The sequence below is a fragment of the Psammomys obesus genome, unplaced genomic scaffold (assembly GCF_907164565.1).
Source record: "Psammomys obesus unplaced genomic scaffold, mPsaObe1.curated_primary_1811, whole genome shotgun sequence".
NCBI lineage: Eukaryota > Metazoa > Chordata > Mammalia > Rodentia > Muridae > Psammomys > Psammomys obesus.
This window is the reverse complement of record NW_026592890.1, coordinates 15,361,368-15,375,212: the sequence shown is the minus strand read 5'-3', so window position 1 is coordinate 15,375,212 and position 13,845 is coordinate 15,361,368. Positions and strand designations below refer to the sequence as shown.

The 13,845-nt window shown below is 40.2% G+C and overlaps 1 protein-coding gene across 1 annotated transcript in view; it reads right to left on the bottom strand.

Moving 5' to 3' along the window:
• The window catches only part of Lix1 (limb and CNS expressed 1), a 51,181-nt gene that overhangs the window by 14,244 nt on the left and 23,092 nt on the right, over positions 1–13,845 (bottom strand). Inside the window, exon 3 of the mRNA XM_055616113.1 lies at positions 725–865. Coding sequence (XP_055472088.1) covers positions 725–865 — 141 coding nt within the window. The remainder of the gene's footprint in view (positions 1–724; positions 866–13,845) is intronic.

Below are 13,845 nucleotides of genomic sequence, written 5' to 3'. Positions count from 1 at the left end.
CACAGAAAAGCATCTGCTGTAGGCGGGCCCAGGTTTCCTCTGTGGCTCACACTTGATGGCACTGAGCAGGAACTCTCAGCAACTTATTGGACAAGTGACTATCCAGCCCTGGGTTGCTGAAATTTTTCCCTCTTTAAATTTCTAAGACAACGTTTTGCTGTTTTCATTTTTCTCTCAAGGCATTTAATTGTATCAATCACAGAAAGTTTCAGAGCTTACTGGAATATGTAAATGGCTAGGAACCACAATTGTTCTAACATATAGAGCTGCCTAAGCAGTCCACAACATTATGAACTGGAAGGCTACACGTGGATGGAGAATTAATATTTACAGTAAGAACTTCAAATAATTAGCATAATTAGTTAAGTTTGGGGGAAATTAGAACTAGCTTATCAGTAGATTGTAAATCATTCTTCAATTGCTTATATTCTTGGACCATAAGAAAAATCTATACACCTCAAAAAGCACACACTGGAATCACATGATCACGTGAGCTTCCTCAGTCTGAAACTTGACTGGGATGTCAAGAGTATTGGCAAGATGCCCAATGGGGAGCCAGCTCCACCTTCCTGACTTCCAACCTAAGGATCTATTTTTCTGCTCATTAATGAGTCAATGGGCAAAATTTTAACTTGCACATGATTTGCTTACTTCAGTATTGCCCAAGGTTCGAATGTCCTCATGTTCTCCCAGAGGCCACCTCTTGTCCCCCTTTAGTACTCACACTGGTGGAGGCTACTGCTTCCTGAACACTCTTCATGATGAACTCCTTGGTGATCCTTCGGGAAGGCAGCTCGTTGAAGAGAGAGTTGATGAGTGCCACTTTAGCGGCATCCCGCCTGGCCTCAGCTCTGCTTAAGCAGCACTTGGGAAGGAAGGAGAAAGAGGCAGTTATTACAGAAGCCGGCATCTTACCATTCCAACGCTGCAGCAGCGGACTGCGGTCCATTTCTTCTTATGCATTTACACGGGCTCTGGATTCAGACTGGTGGTATTCAGCTCTTCGCTGTAAGACACTGAACTGATTATTTTCCCTGTGCCTCAACGTAAAATAATAGTAGGGTTGAAGCTGAAGCTGATTACTTGAGATGGAGAAGGCACCAAGCATGATCATGGTACAGGACACATTGGCATGCTCCATACATGTCACATACATTTTACATCATGGCATTGGTCAGAATGTGTAAGTTAGTCCAAGGGTACTGCTGTCTGTAACGACTGCTTTTAACTTTTCCAGCACTAGTTCCCCACCTTTCTTCTAGAAACAGTCCCTGATTTTCTTGAGGATTCCCCTTTACATTTTCCTCGTATAGTTTGGGTGGGAATAAAAAACATTTGGCTTTCCCAGAGTTAGGGGTCACAGAGAATCTGTGCTCAGTAACTCATTCAGTTTTTTTTTTTTTTTCCAAGTTTGGCACAATGACAACCCCCTGAAATCTTAGTAGCTTAAAGGCTGAAGCAGGAAGGTAATGATTTTAATGCTAACCTAGGCTAGTGAGGGAGTGTGGGGCTTTAGCTTAGTTGTAGAGTACTTGCTGAGTATGCACAAGGTTCTGGGTTTGAATCCCAATACTGTAAGATATTTTTCCAGTGCTTTCAATGTAGTATTAGTCTCCGTCCTCCTAGCCTGCTTCCCTTGTTGTTCAAATGAGCTTGCCTGTATGTCTTTCTTCCATTCTTTCCTCTATGTCTCTTTTTCTAATACTTAACAGTTCCCATTCTTCAGGTTCTCTTTTGGTGTGTAGTTTTGGTGTTCAGAGAGAGAGGCAGAAGCCCTATGAGAACTAGAGTGTGATCATACCTTTAGAGCATTTCAAGGTATGATGACCATTCTCCAAGAGGCTCCTGTGAGCACTGAGCTATAGACACCAAGGTTTCTAGTGGGAAACTAGTCTCATGAGGAAAAGCTCAGACCCAGGACAAAGCCCAGGCAGCCTGGGCTTGTAAGATCTAGTCCACCTGAGCTTTGGTGGCCATTTCCCTCATGCACAGCTTCTACTACCTAATATGTGAGGCTTTCAGAAACATAACAACGCCTGGGTGTGTAAGGAGAGGGAAAGTACCAACGGTCACACCTCATTTTTCAGTTTTACAGTTTCAAATTTTCTATTGCCCCAACACAAAACCCCCAAATGCCTCCGTGTGCTTTCGCCACTCTTTACCCTCTATGACGTTTCTGCCCTGTCCCCAGGCAATTATACCTTTGTATCATTTAGAGCTCTGTCTCTCCTTCCCCTTCCACAAACCCAATCTGAATGCTTAAGACCAGACTCGTCTTCTCCAAACCTTCCAAATAGCAGGGATGTTATAGTGTAACAATCTTGTAGGTAACAACGGATCAATTATTTAGACCCCTGTCCAAACTTTTGGGCTTGGATTTCTGTAAACTTCTTCAACAGTCTTTACAGCATCGAAGCCAGGATCAGTGTTTTGAGATGCTTGTGTACAGTCAGGGCATGGAGAAGGTAGCAATTACAAGAGCTTTTAAAACAACGAGGCAAGATTGTGTGTGTGTGTGTGTGTGTGTGTGAGAGAGAGAGAGAGAGAGAGAGAGAGAGAGGGAGAGGGAGAGAGTGTTGTGCCCGAATCATGATACCCCAAAAGACCACCACCAGGAGCCGAGTCCATTGCAAACCACATGAGGATCTTTTTATTACAAATTACAAGCTGCAGCTTGGGCTCACACCCTCCCCGCCCCCCACCGCCGAAGAGGTGAGAGCCTTGAGAGCCCCAGCTCAGGTTAGTTGGGTGATTTAAAGATTCTGGTCTCTCCCAGCATGCCCAAGGCAGGGGCAATTCCTGCCTGGCAAGCATCTATTGGTCAAAATGCTGTATTTTGAATTGATTGGCTATAAGAAGGTCCCCAAACCATTAATGATCTGGTGTCCCTCCCTAGGGAAATGGGACAGTTTCCTAGCAACTGTATCTCTAGTGAGTGGGGAAGGAATGCAGTAAAGGTGGATTCTTCCTGTCAGGGCATTACTGGAATTCTCCAGCCACCTAGTTCAGGCCTTAAATACAAATAATAGCTGCTGATTTTTAATCTTTTGGTCTCTCAAAAAGAAGAGAAGGATGGAGGGAGGGAGGGAAAGAGGGAGAAAGTTTAAAGCTTCCAGCTTATGGTGATGTTGTAAGATGGTGGAAACTTTAGGAAATGGAGCCTTGTGGAAGAGAAAGTTAAGTCATGCCCCAGAAGAAAATATTGGGACCCCAGCACTTCTTTCTCTTTTTGCCTTCTGATTGCCAAACATGTATGCTCTCTGCTATGATGTTCTGATTCACTACAGGCCCCAACGCAGAAGAGCCAATTGACCATGGACTTTCTGAGACTGTATAGACCTTTGAGACCATAAGCAAATGAACTTTTACTCTCTTAAAGTAGATTCTCTCAGATATTTGGTATAGGGAAGGGAAATGACCAACACACCTTTAAATGAATAGAGCTAAAGCTCTAAAATGTATGCAAAAAAACAAAACAAAACAAAACAAAACTGCGTGGAGGGGTGGGGGTGTGGTCTCTTTAGTGTTCAGTGACAAGCAAGAAGGTTTTTGCTATAGCTTTAGGCAGAAAGCCTTTCAAACTTTACACATCTTCCAAGATCTAGGCTGCTTGTATTAAATCAGACAGTTTCTGAATAGGTAGCTTTATTTTGTGCTGTAGATTTGGCTAGGGATGTACAGGACCATAAGGTCTGAATCAATTTTCCTTCAGTGATGCCTAAAGGCTGCCTCTTTCAGGAAGCTCTGCCTATCACTCTCAGGCCAGGCTGAAGGCACTGACTATACTGGACCATAGTTGTTTGCTGGCCTTTGCCTGCTGTCTCCTACCTGAATGCCTGGATTGTTACATAGTTTTCTTTGTGTCCCTACCCTATTATGTAGTTGTGATGTAATTTTCTTTGCATCCCTGCCTTATTATGATTTACTGCATGAATAACAGGCTGAAGTATAGGACACTCAGTAACAAATCAATAAAACACCTGATAAAATGCACAAGAAATTCTTTCAAGAATAAATAATATATATACTTATTTTTAAAAAGTACCATTCCTATATACTTTATATGGTATTATAATCCAGCAATATTAAAATGTTTTAAGCCTGGGCTAAAATTCATAAGGGTAAGTGGCTATTATGTTTAGACTCTGGTATGAGCATTTTTGCCAACGTATAGGATATGTTTACTATTCTTTGAAAAGTCAGCTCCCCATTAAAAAGCAAAGGTTTTGCCAATATTACGCAACTGTAACAGCAGTTCATTTTAATAGCAATTTGGCTTTACAAAATCTACAACAGAGCTTTGGGATTTTAGAATTTAGGAAATAAAATTCAGATCAGAGCACTCTCAAGAAACATCTTTCTGTCTAAATAATAGAAATTTAAGCCAACATTCAGAGAGAGGGAGAGGGAGAGATGGAGTAAACACTACATACTTAAAAGACGCTATCTATTTAAGTAAGAGCCGCTAAGTACTAGATCAAAAGCAGCATGAACATTTACAGCCTTATGGTACTGCCTCACAGATCAAAGTACAGGCAGGCAGGCAGACAACAGACAGAGCCTTTACCAGGGAAGCATGGAAAAAGAAGGTAGGAGACTCAGCTAATATCAGGAAGTGAAATCAGATACCTGTCTTTACTTATTTTATTGTTTTGGCATAGTTTTTTTTTTTCTCTTCCAATGGGGAGAAAGTGTACTTGTTAATAAGTACATAAAATAAAATCAGTTCTGAGCCATCAAAAAAAAAAAAAAACTTGTCTTCCTATTTTTTATATTTCTGAGAGACAACTACTTTAGAATGTCTATAATGTTAGCTGCTCTCTTTTGACACTGCAAATCGAAGCCAGTAACTGCCGCCTGTTTTGCTTTGGAGAGCTGTAAGAACCTTTCACCCATAAGAATTTGTTCTTGGGAAAGTGAGTTACTCAATGGCAGTCTGTTTGGGGTGTCAACATCATAGTCTGGGCTCCTGTAAGAACAGGCACTTTCAGAATCACCACCAAGCAGTGGGAACTATTGGAAGAAAATAAAATATGGCAAGTAACCGGAGGCGGGGGGGTTATTGTTTTCCAACCTGGTTATCAAGGACATCAGATGGGGATTAAGTGAAGTATGACGTTATTTCAAAGCAGCTTCCTACTAGAATTAGATTTCCCTGTATGGTTTATTCTTGCTACTTTCCCTCCAGACCTCATCATAAATACAGATCTGTAAACTGTACCTTATGTTGCCGACCATTCTTACTTGTTAACACAGAGAGACCGCTTCCATCTTTTGCACTCTGTGAAAGTTCTGAGCTTGAATATGCAACAGTCAAGATCTTCAGCTAAGTCAGCTGTGGACTTCTGAAGCATGTAAAAGCAGATGCTTTGTGAGTGGCCTGCAGACCTCACTCGGCTTCTTGTTTTGCTGCTCAGCTGCCTTTTATTTGTTGGTTGATTGTAAACCATTATAATCATTAATGCCTTCTAAATCTAAAGTAAAAACAAACAGAAACTCTCCACCCTGATAACCCTCCCCCTCCACAAACAAAACAAAACAACAAAACAAACAACAGACCCCACAGAATGTGGCATTGCCTAGGAAAGTCATTAAAAAGCAATGGTAGGCTAAAACATACCCTCAGGGATCCATCCCTTTTCCCAGCATTCATATCTTCACCCCATTATTAGTCAATGGAACATGGCAGAAGTGACTGTACTTTTCTAATATTGGTTCATTAAAAAAAAAAAAAAAAAAAACCAAAAAAAAAAAAAAACCTGTGGCTTCCAACCTGGTCCTGTTTGTCTTTTCTCTGATTACCTGCATGAGGAAAAATTAGATGATCTATGTGAGCAGCCCTATGGAAAGGCACACGTGGCCAAGAAAAAACACCTTTTGTCAGTAGTCTGGAAGGGGACCCAATCCAATCTTCAGATGACAGCATCTCATCTGACTGCCTGACTGTTACCTCCAGCAGACAGTCAGCAGAAAATACCCAGATAAATGGATCCCGGGTTCCTGAATATGTTTGTAAGTTTTGAGGTAGTTTTTTATGCAGCAAAAGATAACCATCACAAGAGGCTTTGCTTGTGTGAGATAATAAGTATTTTCTTAGCCTACTCTTGGGGAGAACTCAAGAGCAGTGATCTTATAGCTGACTCTGAGTGTTTTGGCTCTAAGCAGTTTTATGGTTAAAATCATGTCTAGTTATTACAACTATCCTATGAGGTTGGTTTTATTATTACTCTTATTTTGCAAAGGTTATGCATCCCAAGGTCATGTGACTTAAAAAGTAAACAAATAAAGATTCTCCCTCAAGTATATCTGACCAGTAGGTTATTTTGTACTTCACAGGAAGGCTAACCCAAATTTATCTAAGGCAATACACTATTCCTTAAACCTAAATAGCACTCTAGACAGACTTCTCGCTTGATACTCCATCAGTATATCTTTGACAGAAGATTCCAAACTTGACTTTACTAAAAAAAGAAGAGAAAGAGGAAGAGGAGGAGGAAGAGGAAAAGGAGAAGGAAGAGAAGGAGAGGAAGAGGAAGAAGAGAAAGAAAATGCAGTACATTGTAACACAAAGCTAGCTTATTGGCGAGGGTAATGTGCTGATGGTCACCTTAATGTCTTTTTTCCTATTTTCCGATTTTCTAAACTGCAGGGGAAGGGCAGAGATAGAAGGCTCAGCGATGATATGATCAGAGAACATGAATCATTTTGTCTCTGCTGGATAAACTCTCATAGATACTATGTGGTTAGTTAAGTGCTATGTATAATATGAGTATTGATCAACAGTTTCAAGACGTGTTTGGTAATCTTCAAGAGTAAAAGTCATTTTCATTAAAGTTTACAAATTCTACTGGATAAGAAATTTTCCCCAAGCCCAGATGCTTTTGGCTTTGTATTTTATTTTGGAGTTTAGATCATCAGCTAGTCTTCAGAGCCCACAGATGACTCAATGAAGAGCCCCACTGAACTTACCCTAAAACTCAAGTTCAGTAGAACAAAACCTTTAATGTTTATGTTGCTTAGCTGGCAACCTGTTAAATATGTATATTTTTAGGCTCTAAACTAATTGAGTCAAAATAACTTTAGATGGGTGAGTTATGGTGAATGGTATGCATGTATATGTCTGGGGTAGGAGGTACAAATTTCAGGCACATGTGTACTATGGAACATACCTGGAGGACCATCTTTGGGAGAATGAGTCTAGAAGTAAGCCAAAAATTTTGGGAGTTGGTTCTTTCCTTCTATAATGGGTTCTAGAGACTCAGCATCAAGCAAGCAGTTTTACCTGTTGAGCCATCTTTCTGGCTTGCCTTCCACCTTATTTTTTGGGACAGGATCCTTCACTGAACTCATGACCAATTAGTTAGATTGGCTGGCCAGCAAGCTCGAGGGCCCAGTGCTGGGCTCATAGGCTCATGCTTCCAAGCTGGAGTTTTTTATGTGGGTACTGGGGATCAAACTCTTACCCTTATGTTTATATAGCAAACACTTTATCAACCGTCCCAGCTCCCCAGCTCCCAGATACACATTTTAATAAGCCTTCCAGGTAATTCTGAAGTCTCATTCTTAGAAGAATGCTATGTCTGACTGTTTCTGCCTATTTTATTTCTAACTAACAAAGGCAGAATCAGGTTTTTTAAAGCCTGAGACTTACAATATTTCATGAACTTCACTTAAGAAAAGCAGTGTAAGATTCCAAGTAAAATATGTTGGCATTATGCTTTCAGTCATCCTATGCAGAAACTTTCTTGTCTTCATATTAAATCCTCCTTTGTGACCATAGAGCAATGGTTTCTCAGTAGAGGAAGTGTTTCTGTGTAAGAATCAATCAAAGCTATATCCAGGTTAAAAGTTTGATAGCCCTTCTAAAAGTTGCTGTTCTTTTCTAAATTACTTTGATGTTCTGCTTTTCTTCTCAGCAGTGTTTATTTCTTCTGTGTTAAGCAACACAATGTCAAAATACAATTAAGATTAATTTGTGGCTTTGGAAAGCAATCTGGCGCTTTCTCAGAAAATTAGGAATAGTACTACCTCAAGATCCAGCTACACTACTCCTAGGCATATATCCAAAATATGCTCAAGTATATAACAAGGACATTTGTTCAACCATGTTTGTAGCAGCTTTATTTGTAATAGCCAGAATCTGGAAACAACCCAAATGTCCCTCAACTGAGGACCATTCCACTACAGAAATTGCAGTACCTTTACACAATGGAATACTACTCAGCAATTAAAAACAAGGAAATCATGAAATTTGCAGGCAAATGATGGGATCTAGAAAAGATCATCCTGAGTGAGGTATCCCAGAAGCACACACACATGGTATATACTCACTTATAAGTGGATATTAGACATATAGGATAAACATACTAAAATCTATATCCCTAAAGAAGCTAAGCAATAAGATGCTCAATCCTCATTCAGAAAGGCATATGGGATGGACATTGGAAGAGGGAGAAAACTGGGAACAGGACAGGAGCCAACCACAGAGGGCCTCTGAAAGACTCTATACAGCAGGGTATCAAAGCAGATGCTGAGGCTCATAACCAAACTTTGGGCAGAGTGCAGGGAATCTTATGAAAGTAGTGGGGGATAGAAAGACCTGGAGGGGACAGGAGCCACAAAAGAACAACAGTATCAAAAAAATCTGGGCACAGGGGTCTTTTCTGAGACTGATACTCCAACCAAGAACCATGCATGGAGACAACTTAGAACCCCTGCACAGATGTAGCCCCTGGCAGCTGAGTCTCCAAGTAGGTTCCCTAGTGAGGGGAACAGGGACTGTCTTAGACATGAACTCAGTGGCTGGCTCTTTGATCACCTCCCCATGAGGGGTTAGCAGCCTTACCAGGCCACAGAGGAAAACAATGCAGCCAGTCCTGATGAGACCTGATAATCTAGGGTCAGGTGGAAAGGGAGGAGGACCTCTCCTATCAGTGGACTGGGGGAGGGGCATGGGAGAAGAAGAGGGAGGAAGAGAGGGTTTGAGGAATGGGATGCAGCTGGGAGTGAATAAATTCTAATAAATAAAAAAATAAAAAAGGAAAAAGTTTTAAAAAGATTAATTTGTAGGTTGTCCATAAATCAAATAATAGCTGGTCATATTTTTTTTTGTTTTTTCAGAACAAAGAAGTTTTTAAAATAACTAATAATGTTTGGGAATGACAGGCAAATCTTAAGTGTAAATAGCTAACAAGAAATTAGTGTCATTTTTTAATAATTTATAAAACACTTAAAAACTGTTTATAGGCATTTTCCTCATAGAATGTCTTCTTGTCATTCTGAAACAATTCAGAATGAAGAGTAACTTTCATAGTATGCATCAATGGATTACTTTTCATCCATGATTTGTGTTAGAAAGTAAGCAAGGTGCATGTGGTGAGCCACCATTTTCATACCCAAGGTTTTATTGAACATATATCCTGTGTATGGTAGGTTCTGTTGGAACACATATGGAAAGACACCAAGATAAAGGACCTAACTCCATATTAACAGACTTTTTAAAATTTTTCATCCATGTGCTTTAAAGACTAAGAAATCTTTAAACTACGTACTTTAAACTACGTACAAGCCGAACTACGTACTCTTGACTTAGTGCCTATGGATGGCAGCTGAAGTTTTTGAATAACTGTAATGTGTCAGCAAGTATTACAGACCCTAAGATCATGAGAATTCAAGTTAAAGATGCATCTTTGCTGGGGTTGAGGACAGATCAGTGTTTAGGCAGGACTCTCACTCAGCAGTACATTGTACCCAAGGGATTCTCTCACAGTAAGATTTTGCAAATGACAAAATAAACTGACTGTGAGAGGTGAGAATGTTTGTTCTAATCTTGAATGCTGTAATGTCTGTCTTTCAAGTGGTTGAAAACATTGTGGCTTTGCAACTTGTAGTCCAAGTTTCTGCGAGTAACTTGAAGAGTTTGTGTGCATGGCCTGTGGGCTCTGGTCAGTGTCACCAACACCTCAGTTTCATCCTGACAGTGAGCAAGCCTTCGACAAAAAGAATTCCACAAGCCAGGCCCTGCTTCTTTCAGTTCTTTACTGCTTTGACCTCCCTGGCCAGAGCATGAACATTTGCATGTGTGCCAATATATTTGGATGTGGATGTATTAGCATCTGCCCTTTCCAGACGATAATGGGAAAGGGGCAATCTTTGAGCCTCCATCACTCAGGTCATCTCTGCAGGTCAGGCTGGAAGCAAGCATGTAGAACAATTCAGAGCTCTGTGTGTACTAAGAACAGGGTTTTTGTCAGATGTGGGGGAGGGGACCGGTTTGAGAGTCCAATACTCAAGAAAAATTCACAAATTCCTGTCAACTTAGAGGAATATTTTAGGCATATGGTGGGTCAAAATGTTATTTTCGTAATGTAAACCATCTGCCCCCTACTCATTTGCCTCTGCTTGAAACGCTATTTGTCACCTGTACCTAGACCAGTCCCTGGTAGCCATTATAATTCTAAATTGCATTGTGCTCCTTTAGGATTCGTTCCCTCTCTCCTTTTCTCTCTCTCCCCCCTCCCTTTCTCCTTCCCTCTCTCCCATCCTTTCTTCCTTTTTTTCTTTCCTCTCTCTCTTCATCTTTTTTTTTCCAAGTTAAGGTGAAGACAAGAAGAATTCATCAAAGCTCAAATTTTTTGGCTTATTAGGAGGCTAGAGAGAAGGATGGCCCAGCAGTTAAGGGCGCTCACTACCCTTCCAGAGGACCAATGTTTGGTTCCAATCACTGCCATCAGATGGCTCACAACCATCTGTAGCTCCACTTCCAACACCTGCGTCTGACCTCAGAGGGTACCTGCACACCCATGGCGTACCCTCACACAGACATACACACAAACATGTACATAAAAAATAATTCTTTTTAAAAAATGGCTTTTTGTCTGTTTGTTTTTCAAGACAGGGTTTCTCTGTCTTGGTTGTCCTACTATACTCACTTTGTAGACCAAGCTGGCCTTGAATTCACAAAGGTCCCTCTGCCTCTGCCTCCCAGGGGAAAAAAAAAAAAAAAAAAAGGCTTATTTATTATAGTAGCTTTGGTGTAAATGGATTACATGAGAGGGATCTGAAGAAGTCCTGGAGAAAAAGACAATCTTCCCTGCTCAGTAGCTTAGTAAGACTGTTATGTGCCTACTGTTGTGTATGACAAGGGCTGTAAGACTCCTGTGGAGATATCCTGACATCCTTGTTTTACCGTGGGGCCTTCTATACCCTTTGCTTTCTCTATATGCTCCTGTTCTCTCTGGAGGGTCAGACATTTCTCTATTCACTTTGTGTAATAAGAAAAGTACCAGATTAGAATCAAGGAAGAAGGCTAAGGAATAAAGGGTCTTATTAAAATAATACACACTTCCAAGTTGTATGCAAGTCGTTAAAGTCTGAGGAGTAGCTGACATGCCTTTCGTTAGTTATGACAGGATGTTTTTATGTGCAGTTTTCCACCAGGAAATACCTCCTTTAGGACTTGTTAGACCGCACGGTGTGTGGTGCATCTAAGCCTAGTACTTAAGGCAGGAAAACACCAAGGATTGCTTCAGACAGAAATATTTAGGATTAAAGCAGCGTCTATCCTGGACAATAGTCTCATTTTATGGGAGGAACTTCACTTCTATTTGGAGAATGGAATGTTAAGGGGAGGGCTTATTTTATTACTAGCAAAAAAAGCACTGCAGTTCTGTGTAGAGAGTGTGAATTGAACAAATATTCTCTCAGTCATGGGGAAAACCTCAGTTTTATAAACTGATTTTACTGTGATTTACATATACCTTTACTTTCTTGGATTTTGAGAAGACTCACGGAATTTATGGAAGTAGAAGATGTGTTTCTGTGTCTGATTATACAGGTAAAGTGTGCTTATCACATAAAGTAAAAGAAATTCCACACAGCATTTCACACTCCTATTTTCCTTGTATTCAGTACAATCCTTTTAATAGTAGTTTTCCTAGCTGGGTGCGGGGGCATATGCCTTTCATCCCAGCATTCAGGGAGGCAGAGGCAGGTGGATTGCTGTGAGTTTGAGGCCAGCCTGATCTACAAAGCTAGTCCAGAACATCCAAGGCTACACAGAGAAACCCTGTCTTGAAAAACCAAACAACAAAAAGCAGTTTTTCTAGGTAGTTTCATAAAAAAATGACTTTGAAAAGCAGAGTGGCAAAATAATTAAAGTCCATTAAATGAAGAGAAAGAGCCTTACACGGACAAGTCTGCTCTGAGTGTTCTCTCTTTGGCTTCCTACTGTCTGGCCCATTGCACAACAGCAGATATGAGTTAAACATGGGTCAAGGGAGTCAATCAAGAATCTGTGGGCAGAGATACCGAATGTTTTCAACCTCACGAAACTGGCATCATACAGCTAGTCTAACAATCACACTGTAGCATTGAACACCTATGCCTATTTTCTATGAAAAACTTTTAACAGTATCATCCAAATAGTTAAGAAAGATATAACATAATAAGTTAAACAGCCTACATTTCAAATGCATCAAACTATCACATCAATGTTTTCCATTTTTCTTTAATCGTAATTTACATATGTAAAGGTGAGAATCCTTAATTCCAAATTATCCTAGCCAATTCTACACAGAAGACCACACTATGTCATTAAAAAAAAAATGGATCACAAAATTTTAAATAAAAATATAAAATAAGGTCCTCCCGCGTCCTTTTTAGTTTAGAAACAAAACCAGCTGCTGGCACAATGAGTGGCTTTTCTTCTGAATCCTCAAGGAGGGCCTGAAAGATGAGCCGGCGCTTTATTTGTTTTTATGGTAAAATGTGGAAAATGCTGCTGTTTTTCCATAGTTTTGATATGTGGCAAGGGAAGACCTAGACCACACCCCCCAAATGGCATAATGAAACTATACTCAGAATGCACAAATGTCTACTTAATGCTTATAATATTTGATACTTTATTTGGTGAAAAGAAACAGTGTCATTGTGTTCCAGTATAACTTGGGAAAACTTTTGTGTCAGTGGGTTATTTTGTTTATTGTTTAGCGTTTTAATAATAATGCCATATTTCCACTTCTATAGTATATTAATTTATGAAGGTCTAATCTAAAAGGCAAGACTACAGTGCTTGCTTTCTCTCCATCCCTCCCCCATTTATTTGGATTCTTATTGAGGGAGGATTTGTGGTGTCAAGAAAATTCCTTAATTAGCCTTCCTGGATACAAGCTTCCCATTTACTCCAATGAAAGGCGCTTTGCATAAAAAGTGTTAGCTTTTGTCCATCAAAGCCGTGAACAGCTTCTCTTTGACTAGCCAGAGAAGGAAAGACCATCCTGAATACCACCATTTTAAAGAATGAATGAGTATAATTTCTTACAGCTTTCATGAAATTGCTGAAAGCCGAGGGATTACTTCTTTAACCCAACTCATACTCTAAGTATTTTCCATAACTTGGCACACCACTCAAGATGAGGTCCACAGCACAGCAAGAAGCCTACTCTGACATAATGGTTTCTCCATGTTTCAGCACAGGGTCTTGTTATTAATAATCCATCATGAGATGATTTGTAATGCACAGGAGTGGCATTTGGTTATGTGAAAGGGCATAGCAGAAGGAAGCATATAGGCTCTTGCGGGCCAGCTGCTAGTAAACATGGTTAAATGTTATATGGTGAAAACAAACAAACAAACAAACAAGCCAAAAACAACCACTTAGGATCGGTTTTGAACTGACAAAGAAAAAGTGTATGATATCATCTCTAGAGAAATTTTTATTCCTCTTCCTTTTTCCTGATTTTTCTTCCCCCAATCAGATTTTGGAGGAACAAACAGGTTAAGGGACTAAATTTGATTGCCAACCACCCAAACACAGTTCAGAATGTATTTGATTCAGGAAGTTCT